The sequence below is a fragment of the Corapipo altera genome, unplaced genomic scaffold (genome assembly GCF_003945725.1).
Source record: "Corapipo altera isolate COAL_440 unplaced genomic scaffold, ASM394572v1 268, whole genome shotgun sequence".
NCBI classification, from domain to species: domain Eukaryota; kingdom Metazoa; phylum Chordata; class Aves; order Passeriformes; family Pipridae; genus Corapipo; species Corapipo altera.
The window spans coordinates 9,371,086-9,396,067 of NW_020884901.1; the positions used below are offsets into that span (position 1 = coordinate 9,371,086).

General features: G+C 50.3%; 1 protein-coding gene across 13 annotated transcripts in view; it reads right to left on the reverse strand.

The window, feature by feature from the left end:
* Positions 1–22,616: 22,616 nt before the first annotated feature.
* Positions 22,617–24,982, reverse strand: part of EHMT1 (euchromatic histone lysine methyltransferase 1) — a 127,484-nt gene continuing 125,118 nt past the window's right edge. For 12 of the 13 annotated variants that reach the window (XM_027650168.1, XM_027650173.1, XM_027650172.1 and 9 more), the window contains one exon: positions 23,890–24,129. In XM_027650168.1, coding sequence (XP_027505969.1) covers positions 23,946–24,129 — 184 coding nt within the window. In that variant the 3' untranslated portion in view covers positions 23,890–23,945. Of the gene's footprint in view, positions 24,130–24,982 lie in introns of all 13 variants that reach the window. The other variant, XM_027650164.1, reaches the window with a different exon arrangement.

Sequence of the window (24,982 nt, forward strand, 5' to 3'; positions counted from 1 at the left end):
TGAGGGTGTTTCTGGTTAAATCACAAAGAGGACTTTCAGCTTGCTGTGTTCCAGAGGCAGGAGCACAGGTCTCCTGTGTGAGGGACAGTGGTTAAAATTTAGGGACACAACCCCAACATCCCCTCAGTTGTCATCCCCCTCTGAGCAGGTCGGAAACAGCAGCAGAAAAGCAGATTTTTTTCCTTTAAGAGAGAAACCCCACCATGCCCTGACTCACCTGGGTCCTGCCCTACACTTGGAGCAGCTCAGAGGGAAGGCCAAGGTTTCCTTGTGTCCAGGTGAGCTCAGGGGGCAGAGAACTGTAGAGAGAGTATCATTTGCTCTCAGAATTTGCAAAAGTGAGGAACAGAGCAGCCACTTCAATCCCATCTTGGAAGCTCTGGACCCAGGTTATTGCCAAGCAGAGCAGCTCCCAAGAGCACATTTCCCTTAAAAAATAAACAAACAACACAGACTGCACATCTCCTTCCAGCCCTCAGGAAGGTCCAGAGCTTCAGGCCAAGAAAAGCAGCTTACTGAGGCGTTCCTGGCCACTGATTCCTGCTCTCCTCACTCCCATGCACTCATTTTGCACCAGCTGTGCTGGAGGAAAATCCTGCTGAGATGCAGGTAGAGAAAATTGTTAAAAGATTGTGCTCGAGTCTGCCAGAGGATGCAGAAAGGCATCATGCAAAAGCCAGAGAGGGGAGGGCAGGGAGAAGGATGCTCTGATAAATTTAGCAAGGATAAAAAGATAAAAGAGTGAACAAAGGGAAAAGAGGTCCCTTGAAGATACAACTCCTCTTATGTAGGTGTCATGGTCATGGTGTTGTCTGTAATATCTGTAACACAGTGGCCCAAACCCCGGGGGTCAGAGACCCTCAGCTGTTCCCCAAATGTGGAAAAGGAGAGACCTTCCCTGGGAGCTCATCAGCTCTGGGAGCACTGATGGCAAAGCCTGGCTGGCACAGCAATTGCTGGCACAGCAATTCCATCCCTGCATGGATCTCCAAGCTAAAACCACCCCAACCCCAGGGCAGCACCCAGCTCTGCCAGCCCAGGACACAGCAGGTCGAGTGCACTCTGTGCAAGGCTTGGTCTGAATGTCAGAATTGAGGACAGGGGACCTGAGGTACCTGCAGCCTCTGACATTGAGGTGCTTCCAGCCATGCAGCAGGGCAGAGAGGGAGAGCAAGGACTCAATCCCAGCTCAGCACCTTCCCCAGGTCATCTCTCCTCCCCAGGTGAACCCCTGGAGACCAAGAGTGGTTGTATTAGTTCTGCTTCTCTAAAACTCAATTCCTTTGTAGATGGATCACGAATGAAGCCCAGCAGCCATTCCTTAGCTGTGAAAGGAGTCATGTGAACTCAGTCTGGCACCTTTGCTTCATGTCCCAGGTTACTCAATAACCAGCTCAGACAGTTCTCCAATGAGCAGGACCTGAATAACACCACAGTTAGAAAATTCACAGCAGTGGGTAACTGGGGAATCACAGGACACAGTGAAGGCTGGCCAGTGTTGAAGACAAAGAAGAACCTTCTCTGTGATGTTGAGTGTCCCCAGTGCTACTGCAGGACATCCCAGCTCCAGCACCATGGGAGCAGTGTTAGTTCTGTGGGAAAACAACCTGCTTGCACACAGCCAGTGCTTGAGGCAGTGAACTCGTGATCACTATGCTGTAATCACAGAATCACTGAATGGTCTGTGATCCCTAAGGATCATCCAGTTCCAACCCCCTGCCATGGGCAGGGACACCTTCCACTAGCCCAGGTTGCTCCAAGCCCCGTCCAACCTGGCCTTGGACACTTCCAGGGCTGGGGCAGCCACAGCTTCTCTGGGCAACCTGTGCCAGTGCAGATTTTATCCATCCAGATTATGGATAAAAAGGACTTAAAAGTATATCAGGCTTCACATTTTTATTATCCTTGGCATTTCTAAGATCATTTCTACACCACTGGTCTTCAAGGTTGACCAGCCAGCAGGGAAAGACATGTTCACATCATCTCTTCCATTCCTTTGAATCCCAGTTCAACTGAGGACTTGATCACCAGGGATGGGGATTTGGGGAACCTTAGCCTGTCTTTCACATATCTGTGAATGATTAGACATCTAATCCTCCTTAAGATTCAGGTCTGTCCTCTCCTTAGTCTCTTCTGAACATCTGCCTAAGATGCTTCTCAACATCGAGATGTCAAAACACGTTTTCAAATCCAACTTCATCCAAACTCGAGTCATGTACAGGCTCAGCTCCACTTGAGCATCACTCTGGAAATCCAAGAGGGAGAAGCTTCATAAAAACTGACAGAGCACCAGGACTCTGCTGGTCCAGACTGGGAGCTAGAGGGGTTGGCAAAGGACAGTCAGAGAAGTTTGGGAATGTCATCAGTCACTTGCCCAAAGGTTAAGGCAGGTTGAAGACAGTTCCCTTTCCACATAACCCCAGCCCTGTCTGTACTTTTCCCCACTGCTGTACATTATGCAAAGCTCCCAGTGCATCAGGGGCATGTCAAATCCCACTGCAAAAGGAGTCACACTCTGCCTGGATTATTTTCAGCATCACTATTGAATACAGAATGACTAAAAACCAAGAGCTTGTTGTCTTCCCAGTGATGGGCAAGAGAAACTACTCAGGCACAAAGAGAAAACACAGAGAAATGAACACCCAGGGAAATGGCTCCGTGTTCACACCTGACATGTTTTGGGCTGAGATTCCCAAAGTCCTCAAGCTGGTTTGGAAGAATTTAAAATCCTCCAGGCTTTGAAGAACTTGGGGACTGAAGAACAATATGACACAAGGAGAGCAAGCCACTGCCAAGCCTTCTGCTTCCTCAGTTGTAGGATGGTTGTTGCTGTGAAACTAAGGAAGAAAATGGACACCTGCAGCTCTCGTGGGTGTTTCTGCACCCAACATCTGCCAAAACGTGGCAGAGAACAACATGGAGCAATGACAATATCAAACCTGCTGTGGCTGCAGTAAGAGAGAATTCACCTTCCTCCTCAAACATGGAATGGTGAATGAGGAAGGAAATGCTCTGGAAATGCTGGTGCAGCTCGAGGCGGGTGAGAGGCCCCACCTTCCACATCACCACCTCTGCAGAAAAACACCCCAGGGAAATGTTCCTCGGGGTATCTTTGGATCCATTCACCAGCACACCCCAAGTCTTCCCAGTTTCAAGATGGTTTGGGTCTTTTTAACCCAGGAGAAGGAATAGGGTTTAGTGCCACTTGGTCAGACAACAGAAAACAAGGAGGAGTTTCCCATTATGGCACAAAATAATGCATGCAAAAATAGAGGCAGATTTGCCTTAAAAATTGGGCATTTAACTCATTTTTACTGAAGATGATATATTTTTGATATATTTTTACTCATTTTTATTACAGGTACATTGCAGATGTCACGTACAGGCACAAAACACAAAGCCAGAGCAGTGGTAACTTCTCCCCCTTCCCCAAACCCTGCAGATGCAGGAGTTACTGTGGCCAACATGCTGTTGTTTGTGCCATTGTGAGTGCTGTTGTTTGCTGGAAAAGTGATGAACCAGAACCAGGAGATTTGGGAGCCTCCAGGGCTTCGTTACCAAAGGGTACACAGACACACCCCAGGCCTTTAAATCACCATATTTCCCCCGTCTTTAAAGAGGAATCAAGATGTCCTTTCCTTATCTTTTCCATCTTTCAGTCATCATCTCCACGATCCTGCCTTTTTCTCTCCTCCTCTGCAAAGTGTTCAGATCAGCAGAGCTCCAAACCCCCTCGGGACCTCCAATCCACCTCAGAGACAAATCTCCGAGGCAGACTGAAGGTCTGATGAAGTGCTAAATGAGCTACAGTTAATGGGTCCCGTGTCTAGGACCGGATCGGGAGCCACGCAGAGAGCAGGGATAATAGGAATTAAAAAAAAAGCAATACCCACCCCACAGCCTCCCAAGATCTGAAAGGTTAATGCACACGGAAAGGGAGAAACACAATACAAAAGCTCCGGAGCTACAGATTAACTTTCACTCCTCAGAACCCATTATTGTTATTATTAAGGAAGGTATTGAAAGGTAGGAATAGGAGCTGGATGCCCTACTTCCACCGCCTTGCGCTGGGACTTGGGGTTTGCTTTTGTTTTACGCCTTTCAGTGTCTTCCCCGCTCGTTTTTGTTTTTTTTCCAAACCTGCAGTGAAATGTAAATGCCAACGACTTCGATGAGCAGCCTGAAAGCTGAACAATATTGACAGGCGGGGAATCCCCCGGGCTGGAGGGAGGGTGGTGCGTTGTAAAGCAGCTCCCCTCTTCCCAAAAATGCTGTGGCCGGGCAGAGGGAGGTGGAGGGCGCCCAAACCTGAGCCAGGAGAGTTATAACCCTTCATCCATCAGGCAGACAACCCGTCTAGCTTGGGTGCTCATTGTTTATTCGGCTAATGGCGAAAGTTATGTCCACATTCTAGGCTAAATTAAGTATTCAGCTATTTTACAGGCACAGTAAGTCGGTCAGCCTTAGCCTCAGTAATTAGGGCTTACTGTTTAATTAATCTCTTGTGGTCACAGCAATCTCTATCACACTCTCTCTGTTGGCTTACATGGCAAAGGGAAGAGAGGCTGAGGAACAGGAGGAGTTAATCCTTTAAGCATCTCACTTATCCCCACTGCACAGCCGCTAAACGGAAGGGGGAAGGGGCAGCTGCTCTCTCTCAGCGCTGGAAGAAGGTCGGGATTACAAGTCAGCAAAACCTCTGGGGTTGTGATGAGCTCATTGCCCAGGAGACCCCTCACACCTACAGGCGGGGGACAAAGCACAGCTCGGGGACTCGCTGTCTGCACGTGGGAAGGAGGGACCTGCCCCACCTTTGGCTGGAGAAGTGCTGAGCTCTCAGGGCTGGGCTTCCCCTTGTCACGGCCCTACCGCCCCCCAGACTGTCTCCTGCAGCCCAGGGACCACGACCTGTGAGCCTGGCAGTGCCATGAGCCAGGGGCAGCAGCAGCAGCAGCAGCCCAGGCAGGGGCCGCGTTTCCACTCGCTGCAGAGGGGAGAGTGTAAAGGAGTCAGAGCTCCCCTGAAAATCGAATCACAGAATCGCTGAGTTTGGAAAACACCTCTGGGATCGTCGAGTCCAACCACTTACACAACACTACCAACCCCCCCCGTGTCCCTAAAGTGCCACATCCACAGGTCTTTTAAATCCTGCCAGGAATGGTGACTTCACCACTGCCCTGGGCAGCCTGTTCCAGCGCTTGACAACCCTTTGGGAGAAGCAATTTTCCCTAGTATTCACTCTAAACCTTCCCCGGAGCAACATGAGGCCATTTCCTCGTCTTATCAAGGTATCACCGGGGAGCAGAGTGCAGCCAAAGAGAAACGTGGGAAAGCCTGAAAATCAACTCCCAGGGTCCCGGGACAGGGGTAAGACAGTCAGTGGAGCAAGATTACTGCATTAAAGTGGTAAATAAGCAATCTGAGGACCTTCTGTGGTGTTGGGTCATCGGTTGGACTCGATGATCTCAGAGGGTTTTTTTTTATAACATGAATGATTCTGTGATTCTTCAGGTTACAGACCACAGAGGGGCTAAGAGGGTGCTAATTAGTGACAATCCCAAATACAAAAGCAGGGGATCACCGGCATTTTAAGGTGCTTTTCCATTCGGCGAGAAGTTGCAGCTGCTCAGAGCTGGCTCAGGATGTCAAGGAAAAGAGACTGGAAACCCAAGGAGTCCAGTGGAGGGCCAGGAGCACAGTCTGCCCTGAGCTGGTGGCCGAGGGACAGAAACAAGAAGAGGGTTTGGGCTCCTCGGGCTGCCCTGAGCTGCTGGGAGAGGGTGGGAAGGAAAACCATCCCCTCCCTCCTCCGCCTCTCCCCGCTCCGGGTCCCACCCGCGAGCCCCTCGCGAGGGGAAAACAGCCCAGAGAGCAGCTGAATCCCTCTGCAGCCCCTCTGCAGCCTCCCCACAGCAGTGCCAGCGGCCGTGGGAGCGGCGGGAGCGGGGGGATCCCAGGGTGGGAGCGGGGGGATCTCAGGGAGGGAGCGGGGGGATCTCAGGGAGGGAGCGGGGGGATCCCAGGGCGAGAGCGGGCGGCGGGAGCCGGGCGGGTCCGGAGCCTCTCGCCGCATCCTCGGGAGTTTTCTGGGGCTCCAGCGCCCTCTGCTCCGGCACGGACAGAAGTGAAGCTCCGCTCACCCCAGACGGGGCAGTGGGGCAGGGGCTGGGAGTGCCACGGGGAGCGGGAGATGCTCCCCAGGCTCTGAGCGCGGGTGTCACCCCTGTTGTCACCTGCTGGCCCCATCAGTTCAGTAGGATTCTGCCTTAGACTCTGAAAGCCGCACGATTTGCAAGGGCGATTGCCCGGGGAGGTGTCCCCACCCGTCACGGGCACATCGGTTCTCCTGGGCACCAGGAGCATCTCTGCAGTCAGATGGTTCCATCAGGACGCAGCCTCAGGGGTGGTGCTGGACTGGAGGCAGCTGCCAGTGCCGTGTGACGGCTCCTCCACCCTCAGCACGGCCACTCGCGGCTCCTTCAGGTGTTTATATGGATAACTGGTCTCTTCTTGCCCATCCCCAGCAGCCCTGGGAACAGGCAGGAACAGAGCACCCAGCACCCGCCTCAAGCTCTCCCTCCTGGGATGATGCTCCGGGGGAATCCAGAGCCCTGCCAGGGCTCCCATCCCTGCAGAGGGGTCCAGCATCCCCACCACGGCCTGGGAGATCCTCCTCCTCCTCCTTGCCTGGGTTGGGCACTGTGAGAACATCCCTCCACACGACAGAGGGATGTTCCTGGAGCACTGAGCCATTCCCGCAGCTCCTCCCCACACAAACCGGTCTGGCTCAGCACAGGGAAGCTGCTCACATTCCTCCAGAACATGTTCCAGCTGAGCCTCCCAAAGCAGCAAATCAGCTCTGCTCTGTTCCCTCTTGGAGGAGGAGGGGACGACTCTGTCCCGTGGTGGCTCCTTTCAGTCACCCCTAGGGATGAAGGAATGATTTTCATCCAACACTCTGGAACTTGCTGTAGGTAACTGGCACATCATGTGCCAAACTAGACACTTCTAAAACCTCTAAGGAAAGAGTTTAACCCTTTTGGAAGGAGCTCTGGAATGCACATGGGTGAAGCCTCTGACTCAGGGACACCCAAGCATCTCCACCCCAAGCTGCACAAAGCCCTGCCCAGCTGCTCCCCAACCTCGAGGTCGCCTCAAGTCTTGAAGGCTCCAAATTTCCATCAGACAATTCTCCTACGTCTCTAAACACCCACCTGTGGTCATGCCTGAAACCCCTCCCAAGCCATCAAGTGTCACAGATCAGGGGCTTCCCTGCTCATGGGATGCACTCTGATGGGAGATCTTGAAGCTCTTATCCCTGGGATGCTGCAAAACAGAGGCACCACCACCTCCTCTGACCCAGAAAGTCTTCTGAGAAGACCAACTTCAAAGAATAAACATGGTAGAACCAGTTCAGAATCCAACAGCCATGTCCTGCTGGGTAGTCAGTGGAAAAGTTGCATATTTCCTCCCAATTTCCTTTGGGAATCTCGTTGTTAGGCACTCCCCTCATACCTGGAGGGTGCTCAGTGTGGGCTCCCAGAGTTCAAACAACAGCAACAAACTAAAGAAACCAACAAAAAAATCGAATGTCACTACATACATGGATATATGGATATATTAAAACCGAAATATAAATGGATATTGATGTGTTTATGGTGCAGCACTGTCAGACCAGGACTTGTGTGGTTCCACCTCAGAAAACTAAAGAAACCAACAAAAAAATCAAATGTCCTTATGCACATGGACATAGAGGTACATTTAAAACCATAGATACCCAAATATCAATTTATATTGACATGTTTGTGGTGCAGCACTGGATTGTGTCAGGCCAGGACTTGTGTGATTCCACCTCAGTTCTGATGCAGGGACGGAGCGCTTCCGTCCACGGTGGGGCTCTTTGCAGGAGGGACATTCTAAAGTCCCAACTTGTTTAGGAACAGGTTATATAAAGCTATCTGGCAGGTCCCAGGCAGGCACTGGGGACACCATGGCATCAGGCAGTGCCATTCCAGGTGGCACTGGGGGCCAGCAGCTGATCCCTGCCCAGCACGTGCTAAAACCCCGCTGCAATCACTCAGCGCCGGGACACGGGGAGGTGGCACCTCAGGAACACAGCTCTGCTGATTTATGATGCACTCAGGACTCTCCAAAGACATTATTTATCTGCATTACTGAGAGGACTTAATTATTCCTCCTCACATCAGAGACGCTGAGAGCTTCTATTACGCAGAAAAATCATTTTAATCAGCAAACAGAGCACACGCCACGACCGAACATCCACTGCAAGGGAAGTTGGGGGCTCAGGAGTTGGTGTTTCAAACAGCTGCCCGTGCCTGAACTGCACAGCTCAACCCAGAGATGAGGGAAACTGCCCAAATGCAGCAAAGCTGAGCAAGCTTTTTGGTGGGCTGTGCTGCAGAAGAGGCCCAGCAATGCCAGAAAATGGGAAATTAGAGGAAGAAGCTGCAGCTCGCAATTTCACGTCCCAAGAACTGGCAAGAACGGGGGTTAAAACAATAAATAAAGTAAAGCAAAGCAGATTTAGGACCAGGAGGTCCATTTTCTTGTCTGAGCTTTGGCAGCAAGTGGAGTCTAGTGGTCAGAAGAGGGGCCTTGAAGGTATCTGGCAGCTTTTCACAAGCACTGAACCCTTTGCCAGCTTCTGGAAAACAAGCACACTGGAAACGTCTCTGAAGCATTTCCATCTTCAAAAATGACTTTAAGGCAAAGTTTCAAGAAGTGTTTATAGTCCTGTGGGATTCTCATAAGCACCTCATCAAGAGGCACCCAGCTCCTGAGGAACTCAGCACTCAGTACAAGACATTTTTCATCTCCAAGAGCAGCTGAACATGTGGAGGGGAACAGCTGCTGACGGTGGTGTGGTGCCCAAAGGGACAGGGACACCAAAGACACGGTGATGGGCACCACCCAACCTGCACAGGGACCTTGTTTCCAGACTGGGGCAGTCCAAAGGTGATGTCCCATCACCAAAAACACCACACAGAGCCCAGAGGTGACAACAACCTCACCTACTGATGGTTTCTTGGTTTCTTCCTCCCCCAAGACTCATTTGGAACTCCAAGTTTTTCTCCTCCTGACACCACTCTTTTTGCAAGGCAAGAATGAATGCAAGTAAAAAAAACCTGTGGGAATCCAAAGAGAGGTCACCTGTATTTTAAAAGCTCAATTCAAACCCATGGTTGAGTTATTCCTAGTGAGACAACACTCCTGTGCCACCCCTTGCTTTGCTGCCAACAGAGAAATGGGCTGTGGTGTCAAAATAACAGAATATTATGATCTGAACCAAAAAAATCCAAACCATCAGCCTTCCTCTCCTTGGCAGTTATCCCACCTCATTCTGCTGCAGGAATTGGACCTTTCATGGGGAAAGGAACCAGCAAAATTTGGGGACAACTGGTACTGCAGGCCCAGCTGGGGAGGGCGGGGGGGAGAGGTGAGGCCATCCAGCACGGGCAGACTGCCTTTCATGCCCAGCTGCTTGATGCTTTCTTTAAGATCTAAGAAGCCCTGTGTGCTCATCAGATCAAGTGCTCCTTCAGCCAACTAATCCAGGACCTTCAGATGCAGCCAGGACTTCTCTTCCCAGGTCACTTCCCCTCCACGAGTGCAGGAGCGCAGTGGGATCGTCCCCTGCCCGTCCCGGGGAGAGGCAGCTCCCCACATTCCTGTCAAATGATGGTGTTTGCTATTCCAGCTCCTCCTTGGAGAAATACGGATGTCCAGCCAGGATTTTCAATGCTGGCAGTTCTGCAAGTTAAACACAGTAATTACAGCTCTCAGGCCTTCAGGGGAGGGACCCGTTTCCCTGCCAGTGAACGTCAGGGAACGTCCCTTCAGCATCCACTTGACATCGTCTCCTGGGACGTGAAAATTAGAAGGATCATCACTTGGGTGGAATAGAAATGGGAATTAATGCCAGTGAGGGTGGTCAGCTCAGCTCCCAGCACTGTCACCACCCTGCTTCCCCAAGGGTCACTTGTCCAGTGAGGGCTGAAGGCCAAGACCACCAGGACCAGGAGTCAGTGGAGCACCAGAAGGGCTTGGGGTGCAGGAGAGGGAGTTCTTTCCACTTTAGAGCAACAAGGACAGAGTTAAGAGCAACACGAGCTGCTGTGGGAGCAGGAATTGCCTTGTTGGGTGTCTGAGCTGAGCAAGGTTGGTGGTACCTCCTGCATGGACAGCAAGGTCCTGGCAGTGTCCTCAGAACACCCCTGACAAGTCACCACTTGGTGACTTGAGCTGAGTGGGAACAAATCCCACAAAGTGCACATCCTCGTGCTCCCAAAGCTGCCAGGATCACCACCTGCTCCCAAAGAGCCCCTTAGTAGTGGGTTTGGAGGGGTCACAGCCCAGATGAGCCCCACTGAACCACCCTGGTGGGCACAGCAGGGACAGGTCTGCCAGCCCTTCCTGGGGAAGGAGAGGGGACACAGTGTTGAACAGGCAGCCAGAGCCACACAGCTTGATACTTCTATCCAAAACCCACCCAGAGGAACAGCTCACCTGATAGAAAAGGTGGTTCTCAAAAGCAAGGAGGCACCTCAGTAAAGCCTAGCTTTCTGCTGGGATACCAACAGCACCAGGGGGCATGAACAGAGGGAAGTCCCAAGCAAAACAGGTCATATCAACCTTCCCTGTGACTGATTTACACTCTGGATGCTCCTCACACATGTGGGATTCACTGGTGTTCAAAGACTAGAAGGACAGGAACAAAACCAGTTAACAGATGTGACATTCCCACCTGTGATTCCTTATACTGCCAAAAGGTGAGAGCAAATTCCAGAGGTATAAATTAAAATGAAGGGGTTTTTTTTCACTCCAGAACAGCAGTTCCTTTGTCCACCTGCCCTTTGTTACCAGATCTCTGTGCTCTCCAGACTCCACCCAGGTAAACTGGAACAGTGTTAAACCTCCAGTTTCAATGGTCTGAGTCAGGACCAGCTGAAATGGTGATTTCAGGCAGGAGCTGCATCCAACTGCAAGAGCAGAAGGATCCAAATCACCTGTCAAACACATCAGGACCAGCACCGTGTTCACATGCCAGGCATGGTCTTCATCCCTCCCTTTCCCAAACTTGCTGAGTGCCTTGTTCATTTTGGATGTAACCAAGATAAAAACACCAAAACCATCAAAACAACAACAAAAAACAAGGACAACAACAACCAAAAACAAACAAACAAAACCCCAAAAACAAAAACAAAAAACCACCAAAACCAAAATTAAAAAAGACAAACAAAACCCCACAAAAAACCCAAACAAAATCACAAAAAACCAAAAAAACCCAAAAGAAAACCACAAACAAACAAACAAACAAAAAAACCCAAAACCACCAAAAAATCCCAAACAAAAAAAAAACCAAACCCCACAAAAATAACAATAATAAAAAAACAAACCACAAAAAAACCCCCACCAAACCAAAAAACCACCAAAAAACCCCACCAAAAAGCAAAAAAAACCCCTACTCCAAAAATACCCAACCCCCCGTCAAAAAGCCAAGACCCAAAAAACCCCCAAGAAATTCTCCCCCCCCCAAAAAAAAAAAACAACAACTGAAAAATCATTATTTTATTTAGAAATTGCTTGCTTTAGTCCTAAAACTTCTGACAGGACAGAGTTTCTGAGCAGCCCAGCTCAGTGTTTAGAATATTTCTCTTCAGTGGGTCTTTGCTGTTCCTATTTCAGACAGTTTATTAAGGGATTAGTTCTTGGGAACAGCTGCATTTTCCACTTCACCGGGAACTAAACACATCAGGCCCATCATGCAAGTGGCCTGAGAGCAAAGGAGTTCAGTGTTGTCTGAGTGAAGTGTTGTTCCCTGCCTTGGGACCCTACAAACCTTCTCCCTGCTCAGAAGGGGATCTTCTGCCTGCATGGAGCTGCAAACACACACACACAGGAGTTTGGGCTCTGGAACTGACCCTAAATATTATGGGATCAAAAAATCTCAGGCTGGTTTGGGTTGGAAGGGGCCTTAAAGCTCATCCAATTCCACCTCCTGCCATGGGCAGGGACACCTCCCACTAGCCCAGGTTGCTCCAAGCCCCGTCCAACCTGGCCTTGGACACTTCCAGGGATGGGGCAGCCACAGCGTCTCTGGGAATTCCATCCCAGCCCCTCACCACCCTCCCAGGGAAGAGCTTTTTTTCTGATATCCAACCTAAACCTCCTCTCTTTCAGTTTGAAGCCAGAGCTGGAGGATCATTTGGCTGCATCCTCATTTATTCTCTCATTATTTACCGAGGGAACAGCCCAAAAGAGCCTTTCCTGGTGCTGTCAGTGACCTGCAGGACACAACCCGTGGGAGGCTGCAAATCCAGCAAGTGTTTGGCATCTCTGATCTTGGGGGCCCTTTTTTGTGGGATGGGAATAACAACAACTCCTCAATTAAGTCCTGGGTACTGATTTCATTTTCATCCTATTAACTGCTCGGCCCTACATGTGTTTGCTGTGCTCTGTAGGATTCCCTTTCCCCCCACCCTGTGTACATACAAATGGCAAAGATAAAACAGCTTCATTAGTCCTTACCACTCTTCAAGTACCAGTTTCTTTATATTTTTTACCTTTCAAGTGCTCATAAAAGAGCCTCCTTGACAGCTCCCAGACCTGCACCTCTCCAGCAGCGCAAAGATGCACAAACTGACATCAAGAGCTCTGCTACTTTTGAAGCAGGAGCTGGAAAAAAGCCTCTGCACAGCCCAAAAAGAAACCCAACCTGTGGGTACCCTCAGCTGGGGAGGTGGGGGGAGCTGGAGGGCTCAGAACAGCAACCCCCCCCAAGAAAATGGTATTTATAGGTCATTTTGGTTTTTTAAACAGTAACAACAGGTTGGCCCCAGCAGGGTCTGAGCAGCACCAGGTCAGGTCACCTCGGGTGGGAGCTGCTTTTCCTGTTAGGAGGAAAATCAAAGCTTTTTGTGTTTCCCCCTGCAAAAACTAGAAGGGGAGAAAAGGGGGAGAAAACCTCAATAGGGAGAGGAGTGAGACAAATATCGAATTAGAGAACAAAAATACATAAAAAAATGGAAAAGAGTAGAAAAGACAACAGATTGAGCAGAAAAACAGAGGTTTCCACGATGCTCAAAACCAAAGGCACCAAAAGATTTGAGATTTTACAGAGCATTGCAGAGGTTGTTTGCATCAGTGACCACCCACTTCATGAACTTACACAAACACGGGGGCTTTGACCCAAAGAATTCATAATCAAAATGAAAGCTTCCAACCAGAAAGGAAAACAATCAGAAGGAAAATGTATTTAGACAAGTGGCCAAGGGAGGCATGTAAACATTTGGGGAAAAAATAAAATGAAACCAGCAAACGAAACCACAATTGTTTTCAGCTCTCCACTGTAGTTTTTTAGGATATCAAGAAGGGGACTGAAAGAATTAGAGGTGGCTACAAAGCTCAGGAAAGGTGTTCCCTGAAGAAACACAGTGGGATTTTTGGGGTGTTTGGAGTTGGATGGTCCTTGTGGGTCCCTTCCAGCTCAGGATATTCTGTGATCCCATAAAACTGTAGCTGGCAGAGAGATGGGGAGGATGAAACCCAGCACAAGCCCAGACAGGCTGGTCAGGGCTTTACAGCACCTCCCAAACCTCCATGTGCTTGAGCTTCCCTCAATTTTGAGCTGAAATCCCGGGAATTTTCAGCACTCAGCCATGGGTAAATATTTCATCCAAATTCAGGAACTGGCTTGAAATGCAGCTGGGGAAGGGAAAGAGACACTTGTTGGTCTCAGTACCAAGGGCAACTATTAAGAAGAATAATGAATAATGTGAAGAGTGAATTTAACTTCACCTAGCAGGAACATCTGCTGGCTCCCAAACACGTGGTTGATCTCCAGACTCCTGCTAAAGCTTCACATTTGGGTTGTTTTTCCAAAGCAGAGCTGAGTTAGATCATTTGCCTCGTTCCAGGCTGTACTTTGATGTTTACACTGATTTAAGAATTAACTGGAAGATGGTTGTGTGTGCCAAAGGAAGGGGCAGCAAGGACTGACAGCACGAGGGGTGTCCGAGCTCTGTTTCACAGTCCAGATTTTCCTTTCTCTGTTTTGCTTCAGGAAATAAGGCTCAGTAACATCAAAACAGCATCTCCTCGGGTCCAGCCCTCGGCTGGCAAAGCCATCCTGGCTGCCACACTCCCTGGTGCTGCGTGAGGATCTGAGCTCTGCAGGGCTGCACACCAGGCAACACTTGTTTCAACTGAATTAGCCAGAAAGGTCTGGAATGGTTAATTGGAATTATTTAGCCATAATGTTTTGCCCTTCTCCTCCTCTCCATGGTATAATGTTTTCTAAATTGAATTCCTTTAACAGAATCCAATATGCAGCAAAACTGTTGTTCTGGGGAAACAGAACATTTGGGGTCTGGCTGATGGACCCCCCCCCCCATGGGGCTCCCAGGGCCCCCTTTTCTCTCTCCATCCCCTGCCCAACAGCAGCAGGAGCCAGGGACTGCAGAGGGAGATTCCTCCTGTCCAGGGCCATGGGATGTGACAATCCTGGGATCACACAGGGCTGCAGGGAGGGCTCAGCACCAGGAGCTCCCTTGGGCAGCTGCATCTCCCTTCCCGTGCCAGGCCAGGGAAATCTGTGCTGACAGAATCCCACAACATCCTGAGCTGGAAGGGACCCTCAAGGATCAACCCCTGGCCCTGCACAGACACCCCAACAATCCCACCCTGGCCCTCAGAGCATTGTCCAAACCCTCCTGGAGCTCTGGTAGCCTTGGTGCTGTGCCCACTGCCCTGGGGAGCCTGGTCAGTGCCCAACCAGCCTCTGGGGGAAGAATCTTTTCCTGAGATCCAGCCTAAACCTCCCCTGAGGCTTAACCAAGCCACACAGCCCTTGTCTGGCTTTTCTGTGCAAGCAGCTTGTGAAGAATTACCGCAAATAACTGGAAAAAAATTATTTTGCTGAGGTCAGCAGAGCTGGAGATTGAGACACCACCCAAACCGAGATGGATTTTTACCCTCAGGGGAGGTTTCCACACATAGTCAGGGTAAACACAAAGGCAGCAAACAGCACCTTCCTGCAGAAGCAGAGGGTCAGGAAAGAGCTTTTCCAAGACACAGAGCTGCAGTGCCAGTGAGGAGCAGGGACTGTCACCTCCCAGGTGTGTGGGCACCACCCTCACCCGAAGTGAGATGCATCTGTCTGCATAAAGTTAAACCTTTACACAGAGAAACCCTTCAAAGCATCACCTCCTGAGCCAGAAATCACTGTATTTGGGGACATGACTTGTCTGTCCCAGCAGACACTGCACTGCTGGTGGGGGTCCTGCTCTGAGGGAGCTGAGCTGGAGGGTCTGTGTGTCCTGGAGATCACTGAGCATCACAGATACACCTTCACCTCAGTTCAGAGCACAGCCAGCCTGTGGGTGTAACATCACCTTCACCAGCAGATCCCCTGCACAGAGAGACAAGGATGGAAGGTTTCCAGGTCACTTGGTGTTATTTTCCCTCCCCTTCACAATAATACTTTCATAGCCAAAAAAAAAAAAAAAAAATTAAAAATATCTGTCTGTTGAATCAATTGAGGATGTTTTCCAGGGTAGTTTTACAGATGCACCTTGGTCCTCTTACAAATCAATATTATACCAGGCTCTGTCTTTATCTTGCCAAGTTTGCCCCCAGATCCCTGGTTTTCTAGTCCATTTGTGGAATGGAAAAGGCAAACAGGGGGTCCCCTCCCACAGCCACATTGAGGATCCAACAAAGCAGCCCCTCATTAGTTCTTGCTGCCTTGGGGTGAGGTTTTCAAAGCCAAGAGCCCCAAAGGGACCCACTGGGAAGTTTTATTCCCATTTTACTGATGGGAAACAGAGTCCAAGAGATCTTTCAGCTTCCGAGATGTGCTGGGTAGAGGGGTGGGTGGGAGGGTCCATCAGGCTGCTTGGAACTACCTAAGAATACTCAGAACATCCAAAGCCTTCCTGGGGGGGACTGAGGGGCAAGAGGGGGAATTGCTCATCCACCACCTACCCCAACCAGCCCTGGGGCAGAGCAGGGCACATGCAGGTCTCACAGCTGAGCAGTTCAACCACATTTGAGCCCAAGAGGAGGATTTACAGCCCAGTGGAAGGCAGGGAATGTGCAGCAGCACGAAAGTTTCCTGAATTCTGGTTTGCCTCTCCTTTAAATCCAGCAGTTTGGCACTTCCCTGCTCCAGTCCCTGCTGGTGCTGAGCATCTCATCTCTGCCCACTGAGTCATCAGCTCCTGCTCTTTCTCCACCCCGAGGCATCCTGGGGGTTCCTGACTCGTCCCAGAAGAGCTCCAGGGATTTGCCCCGTGGCAGAAGAGCAGCTCCTGCAGCGGGAGGGAGAGCACAGACAACGCCAGGAAAACAAAACACTTCTGCGCCACCAAAGTTCCTGAATTTCTTTCTACTTGAGCCTGTGTCAAAGGGATATTCACAATATAAATGAGAATCTTCTCCCCAGCCCGTTTTTTGCTCATTTGTACAGTCACTTTGCTAATGGTGAGGGCCATGTTTGCTGCTCACAAACTCCCTGGCAATTTATTCCAGCTATTTTCCCCCAACAGCTGCACAACTAGAGAGAAATTCTCTTCCCAGTAGAGGCAGAAGAAAAGGATATTTGTCTTATTATGTCTGGGTAAAGCTTATCTGCTTATTTGCTGCTTGGAATTATATTTACAGAGCACAACAAAGGCAAAGCCAAATGCACTAATTGCTGCTGCTCAGGTGGAATATTTTCTGCTCACCCTGAGCTCTGCATCAGTGGGGCTTTATCCTTTATCCAGCATGAGTGAGCCACACAGAAGGTTTTTATTATTCACCCATCACTGCTATTTCATTGCCACTATACTTCCTGAAAGAAGGAAGAAAACCCTCAATGATTCCTTGCATGTCGTTCTGCTTTTCAAACAAGGATTGCTGATTTTTTTTTTTTTTGAGCTTATTACACATCACAGACAAATAAATCACCATTTAAATCAACCCCATTCTGAAAACACAGATGGAGGCTCCTTCAGAAGGGGAGCTCTCCATCACCAGGTGTTTTAGATCCTCAGCACAGTGGGCTCCAGACACCCACATTCCCAGGATCCCAAGGGATTAGCACAGTGCAGAAACAACCCTCCAGCAGAGAAGAATTCTAGCCCAAAAATCTTAATGTTTTCTACCTTATCAACACCACAGAAACCTCATCTTACCTCTGCTCCAGCTTATTTGGTTACAGAGCATCCCCTCACCCCTGTGGTCATACAGCAGAGTCCAAAACAGGCACCAGAACCCAACTCCCAGCACTGGAAAGGAGGTCCTGGAAGGGCAGCTGGAAAAGGAGTAAATTGGTTTGTAAAGAGGGTCAGTTGGTGACACTCAACCTGTTCCCCCTTTCCTTGGAGAAGAGAAAAGCATCCCAACTGCAAAATGCAACTGGAGTGCAGTGCCCAGCTCTGGCCCCTCAGCTCAGGAAGGACATGGAGGGGCTGGAGCAGGTCCAGAGAAGGGCAACGAGGCTGGGGAAGGGTCTGGAGCACAAGTGCTGTGAGGAGAGGCTGAGGGAGCTGGGGGGGCTCAGCCTGGACAGGAGGAGGCTCAGGGGAGACCTTCTCACTCTCTGCAACTCCCTGACAGGAGGGGGGAGCCGGGGGGGGTCGGGCTCTGCTGCCAGGAACCAGCAGCAGGACAAGAGGGCACAGCCTTGAGCTGCCCCAGGGCAGGTTTAGGTTGGCCATTGGGCAGAAGTTGTTTGCAGAGAGAGGGATCAGCCCTTGGAATGGGCTGCCCAGGGAGGGGGTGGAGTGCCCGTCCCTGGAGGTGTTTGAGCAGAGCCTGGATGTGGCATCAGTGCCATGGTCTGGGTGACAAGGTGGGGTTGGGTCACAGGTTGGACTCGATGATCTCAGAGGTCTTTTCCAACCCTGTTGATTCCTTGATTCTGTGATTCCATGACCTCTGATCCCCCCAGAGCTTCCTACCCTGCTCCCCAGCCACCTCCTTAAAATGAGCTCAGCCCAAAGGCACTTGGCTCTGCCGGGGCTTGGAGGTGTTTTATGGCCTTTGAAACCCCCCTCAGTGGGGAACGGGGCTCGTGGGATCCCTGTGTCCAACACTGCCTGTTCCTGCCAAGGATTAAAGGCCTCTGCAGCCAGGAAAGTTGGCAAATGGAGCCCTCTTAAACAGCCAGGCCTTTCCCTAATGTAATCTCTTGTCATTCTTGTTAGATAGCAGAGCTCCAAGGATTTAAACAAAGCCTTGGCTCCCCGTGCCCATGCCCTGCTCCCACCAGGTCAGCTGGGGAACTTCATGGAATGAGGAATTTAATTCTCCCCTGTGTCTTCTGTCCAGTGTCATCAGCAGGGTGGGACCCCCAGCAGGTGCTTAGGGCAGCCATGAGGTGCTGGGTCCTCTGTGATGACTCTCACATTGGTTAAACAGAATTTCAAAGTCAGAGTCGAGCAGGAAAACTCTGGAGCTGAGCTTGTCCAATCTCCCCCTCCCAGTGGAAACACACCTCTGCTCACAGGTAGCAATATTTGCTTTTTCTGGCACTGGAAATAATACCTGGGGAGGGGGCAACAGGGCTGACCCCAACCTCCCCTGGTATCAGCACCTCTCCCCTCTCCTGCCTCATCACTCCCATCCCATCTGCAACCTTTAAACTTAAATCTCAGCCTGATGTGAGTCTCACAACCAGGACATGGAAGCCTTTCCCAGTGATAGCAGTGGCTTTTCATCCTGCCCATAGCACTGAAAAGGAAATTAAAAGGGTGATAAGGAAGCTCCTTCGGCAGCGAGGGAATATTCTGTGCTAGAGGAGAGATAAACCAATATTTCTTCCAGCTCTGGTGAAAGCTCAGGAATGAGACATGGGCTGAAATTCCACATTTATAGAGATTTGATAACTCTTACCTGGGCTGCAGGATAACCATCACCCTCACTCCCATTTCCTTGGGGAGGGAGGTCAGTGCTGAGGGACAAAGGGAGAGATGGAGTCTATAAAGAGAAGCCAGATAAGCTCCAGTATTTCAGGATAATTGAGTGGCTTTGCTGGCCCAGGTCAGCTCAGGGCGATGGATGCTGCCTTTTGAGTGCCTTTTGAGTGCCTTTCTAAGCTGCCTTTGGGTGCTTTTCTATCGCCCCCATGTCCAGCAGCCCCCAGAGAGGTGAGTCAGCACAGGCTCCTCAGCTCCATGACCTGCTCAGTGTGCAGAGGGTTTGCAGGGGGAAGTGCCCTGTGATCCCAGCTGGATCTGACCCATCCACGTCCCATCCACTGGCCCTGGAGCAGGTGACCCTCTTGGGGCAGGTGACAGGTCCCTGGGTGATGCTCTAGTGGGGCCGATGCCCACCAGGAGTGGGGTGTGTGGGGAACTGGGCCTGAAGGAGCCCCTGAGCCCCAACAATGCCCCCCCAAATTACTGGTTGCCCCCCACAGAATGAATTACCCCATCTCCCCCTGCACCCCGAGCTGGGGGGGAGGGCAGCACCCCAAAAAGGGCCATCACCCCCTGTCCCACAGCTCGGTGCAGACACACTGTGCCACTCCACCTTGGCCTGACTTTCACTGGGGGCATCTGGTGGGAAAAAAGAAGGGGAGCAGGGATGTTCCATGTCTGGCAGGAGAGTGGCATCTCCTCTGGCCCTGTGAAACCAGGGGGTTTGCCCTGGTGCCCCCCTCCCAGCCATGTGGGTGAGGGTGGGATGCTGTGGGATGCACCCCCAACCCCACACCCCACCTGAGCTCAGCACCCACCTCCAGCATCCAGCTGCAAGTCCCACTCTCCAGGAAGCCTGGCTGACCATGGAGACATCCCAAAGCATGCCAAAGTCCCTGGGAAAAGGCCAATGAAGGACTGAAAGTCTCTCTGCATCTTCAGCAGTGCCGAGGGGAGAAAAGGAGAAGCAATCCCCCCGTGCTGGTCACTGCCACGAGCAAACGAGTCCTGGCTGCTCCAGAACAAAGCCTGGAGCTGTAACGCTGTCACTGCACTAAAGGGAGAGAAATATCTCTCTCAAACAAAAGCAAAGTCAGGGCTGCAGCCACCTGGGGCAGCCGGGCTGTGCCCTTCTTGGTAAGGAGCCCTCAGGCAGGGAAGAAGCAGCTCGGTCTCGGGGTAAAATATTCCCATTAAAATTCGTGCAACTTTAGGATGAAGTGGCTCAATAACCCACGGCCACCAGTCGAAAGTGGTCAGCAGGGTGGCTGGAGTGGTTTTGCCCACCTCCCCCAACCCCAGAGTCCTCAGATCCCCATCAGGGGGGAGCAGGAGGCAGCAGTGGCCCTTTAGCCTCCCCACCCCTGGAGCAGCTGCTGAGCTGGAGCCCCCCAGCCCTGCAGAAATGCCTGTTAGAGGACACCCCCCTTTCCCAGCTCACCCTTCCCTGGGGAAATGTGCTGGGGCATTAACTGTGGATGTTCAACTCGCAGTTATTTGCACAGAAAAGCAAAGGCATCACCCAAAGGTGCTGGGGGTTACCTGGGGCTGTGTTTGACACCCAGGACCCCCGTCAGGCCACGTGCCACCCAAAACACCCAGGGGAACAACTGATTTCAGGGAAGTTAGTTACACTCAGAGAGCAGATTTCTCTGGGCAGTTTTCCACTTCTCCCCTTCAGTTAAAGCCCTTTATTCTCCTTACAATGTTTAATGACACGACACTGAACTGTGTTATCATAATTAGCCCATAGTCCAACAGTCCTGATGTGTGAGGGCACGTGGGTGCCCCCGAGGGTCCCGGTGTCCCCAGCAGCTCTGGGTGTTCTGAACGGAAACCTTCGCCATTCCAGAGGCAAAAATCCATCATTTCTAATCAAACAAGCCCAACCTATGGACACCACAGTTTATTGACCACCTCGAGCTGCCTGACTTGTGAGTGAGGAGGATGAGGGCACCCCTGGGGCTCTGCCAGGTGAGGGAGTGGGTGAGGCAGAGCCCTCCCTGCTCTCCCCCATCCCCGCTGGCATCAGGCCGGGTTTTTCCTCCCCTTTATGAATATTTTTATGAGCTATTGACTGTCAGTGACTCAGAGTGGCTGGTTTTCCTGGTGCTGGGTGATGGGGAGGGCACACGCTGGCTCTGTTTAGTCACGGCAGCCCCACCCACAGCTGGCACCCCTGCAGGACCCCCTGGTGACACCAAACAGAAATTAAACCCTCCAAGGCCACCTTTGAAGTGTTGGTGAGCCAGGCATTGCTTTGTTCTGGCCAGAGACAGGCAGAGAACTGTTCCAGCCACGTGTCCCTCTCAGGACTTTTCATGCATTTACACATTTACGCAAAGAAATTCAAATGTTCATTGGCTCCAAGTTACACAGTTCTCTTAATTAATTAGTGTTGTATCATTTACTGGCTAATTTGGTCCTCATTCTTTGGTTCTCTTATCACTCTCCCTTAGAGAGTCTCCATCTCATGTCTTTATTAATCCTCTCTGTATCTTCTGGTGACTCCAACACGTCGCTGAAAGACCATAAATTTGAGATGTCCAATCTTCATCTCCCTCAGGCTCTGTTTGTTGAAGCTCATCAGAGCCAGTCCAGAGAAACTCGAAGCTTTCGTGGTTTAAAGATCAAACTGACAAGTCTGTGAAAAGAAACTCAGCCACTGGCTGCCGTTAATTAAAAATTTAGGGAAGTTATATCACTTCCAGTACATGGAATTTACAGCCTTTCCAACCAGGACCTGCACCCACAGCACCCCCAAAACCAGCAGAGCCTTGTGCTCCATCTCCATCATCTCTTCCTATGATGGGAAACATCCCCAGGGTTTGTTCAAAAGTAAATTCTCCCCCTCACCCCTTTCCTTGGTATTTTTGATTTCATTTTATTTAATTTCCCCCTGGTAGGGGGATGAAGAGGCATCTTGGGTTCCCCAAAACCTGTGCCAAGCTCAGCACAGCACTACCCACCCAGCAACTGGAATCCAGGCTCCCAAACTTTAAGACCAAAGGATTAGAAATTTTAAAAAATTATGTTTTTTTTTTTTAATTTTATAAATTTAAAAAACTACCTCAAAATCCCCCAGAATAAGAAGCAAACACAGTCAGGCTGCTTTTCTTTGCAGGAAGGGTGGTTTTTTCTGTTCTTTCTTCATTTTCAAGCTCATGGAGGTGCCACCCCCACCGTGGTCCATCCCCCCAGGAGACACAAAAAAAAAAAAGCCAAACTCCTTTTAAAGCACTTTTTTTTTCTTTTTTTATTGATTTCATTGAAAACAGAACAAGAAAATGATCAGAGCCAAAAGGCTGCTCCTTTAAAACTGTCAAAAACATGAACAGAAAAAAAATAATAATAATAAACATGATGGCATTATGAATGTTCTAGAAGAGATGAACAAAAAAAAAAAAACAAACTTGTTACTGCACTAATTACAGTATTTAAAGATATATGCAAAAAAAAAAAAATTAAGATAATGACCTGCCCAGCCACCACACAAAAGGTGATGGCAAATTTATTCACACTACAATACTAACAATTTAAAAAAAGTTTTGTTTTTTTTTTCCTGCATTTTTATACTAAAATCACTTTGTTCTTTTTATACAATTGATAAGTTTATATTCACGTGGTGAGCAAAAATCACACCAGAATCAGCACCGTTTTATTTTGTGGTTTCTTTTTGTTGTCATTTTGGTTTTTTTGGTGTTTTTTTTTCTTTTTTTTGTGGCGTTTTTATTTTTTTTATTATTATTATTATTATTTTTTAATTCGCTTTAGTCTTTTAATGCTTGTCCCCAATGTTCCAATAATGGTAAAAAATAAAACAGTCCATTGAAACTTCAGAGCGTGTGACTTAAAAATCAATTGAAGGTGCCCAGGGTTGGGCAAAGTGATGGGAACAGACGAGCTGGTGGCATCTGGGATCTTCTCACCGTGACATTTCCCGTCTGCTCTTCACCCCAGCCAGTCAAGGTTCTCTATAATATATATATCATCCATATTTATCTTTTAAAAAAAGGAAAAAAAAACTGCGTTTCCTTAAGGAATTAGTGTCTTGTAAAATCCTCTTCAACCTTCTCTCTCTCTCTCTAAAAACCATTAATGGGACAGGGTGGAAATCCTTCGTGGAGGAACCCAACACTGAGACAGGAACACAGCCAAGGGTCGTGGGCAGAGCTGGTTTGTAACGGAGAAGGCCCAGGAGGGAGTGGGGTGGGCTCTGCAGAGAGCCAGGGGTTGGAAGGAGCGTGGCCTTCTTCTCATCAGATGAGAGAAAAGCCGTGGGATTTGGGAAGGAAGGAGGGAATTTGTTAGAAAGGCCCGTTGCTCCTCGGCACCACGACGTCCTGCGAGATGGGAGGAGGGTGGGGGTGTGTGTGTGTGGGGGGGATATTGTTAATTAGAACAAAAAAAAAAAAAAAAGACCAACCAAAAAACCAACCAAACCAACAAAAACCAACCAGCAGAACCTGCCCCGGGGCTGTGCCCAGCAAACCCAGAGCCAGCACCTCCCGCTCCCAGAAACAGAGTCCCAGCAAGTGTTCCCAGTCCGTGACACGTGAGCCGGAGGGACTCGGGGTGAGGATCCACCAAGGAGTCGGAGGACGGGCGGCTCTCCTTGGCTCTGACAACACTCGGCACGGTCACACAGGGGGGCAGCTCCTGTGGAATGAGCTGCTCCAGCCAATCCTCCACACACCACTGGGAAAACCAGCAGCTTTCCAGGACCAGGGAGGGGAGAACAACATCACGGAGCCGGGATTTGCTTCTCCTTATTCCTCAAGTAACAGTCGGTGGCACAGCCCTAAAAGCGTCTCGAACCCTTGGCTTTCCTTGAGCAGGTTTGGTTTCTTTTTTTTTTTTTCCTTTTTTTCTTTTTTTTTCTGTTTGTTTCTTTCGTTTTCTTTTTTTTTTTTTCCTTTTTTTTTGTTTTTTTTTTTCCCCCTCTCTTTTAAATGGAAATTCGGACAGTATGTGAATCTAATAGGGTTAAAAGCAGTCAGTCTCTGGGGGAGCAGAGCCTCAAAAGGGGCCGGCTGCCGTGGCAGAGCTGGTGTCGGGGAGCCCGTTCTCCTGCGTGTCCTGGGCCGAGGTGCTCGCCTGCCGCTGGGCCAGCGCTGAGCTCGAGTGTTTGCACTTGGGTGAACCGCACTGACAGCTGAAGAATTTGCCTTTGATGTCCCAGAACCTGTCCCCGTAGTCAAAGCTGCAAGAGAGACACGAGACACGGAGATGGGGTCAGTGCATAGCAGCAGGAGGAGCAAAAAGGGGCCGAGATCAGCACGGCACAATCTGAGGATCACAGACTGGTCTGGGTTGGAAGGGACCTTAAAGATCATCTCATTCCACCCCACCTTCCACTAGCCCAGGTTGCTCCAAGCCCCGTCCAACCTGGCCTTGGACACTTCCAGGGATGGGGCAGCCACAACTTCTCTGGGCAACCTGTGCCAGGGCCTCCCCACCCTCTCAGGGAAGGATTTCTCCCTCTATCTAACCTACATTTCCTCTCTTTCATAGAATGGTTTGGGTGGGAAGGGACCTTAAAGCTCATCCTGTTCCAACCCCCTTGCAAAGGGCACAGACACCTTTCCCTAGAGCAGGTTGCATCTCCATGGCAATAACTCCAGCAGACCAAGAAGTGTTGCTAGTTCTGGGCAACCTATGCCAGGGCCTCACCACCCTCATCTGCTATCTACTCTAATCTAACCCTGCCCTCTGGCAGTGGGAAGCTATTCCCTGTGTCTTGTCCCTCCATCCCCTCCATCCCTTGTCCCAAGTCCCTCTCCAGCTCTCCTGGAGCCCCTTTAGGCCCTGCAAGGGGCTCTCAGCTCTCCCTGGAGCCTTCTCTTCTCCAGGGGAACCCCCCCAGCTCTCCCAGCCTGGCTCCAGAGCAGAGGGGCTCCAGCCCTTGGAGCATCTCCATGGCCTCCTCTGGAGTTGCTCCAGCAGTTCCATGTCCTCCTGATGTTGTTCCCCAGAGCTGGAGGCAGCTCAGCAGTCAGGATCCCTGGAATTGACCCCAGAGCTGGAGGCAGCTCTGCAGTTGGGATCCCTGGAAT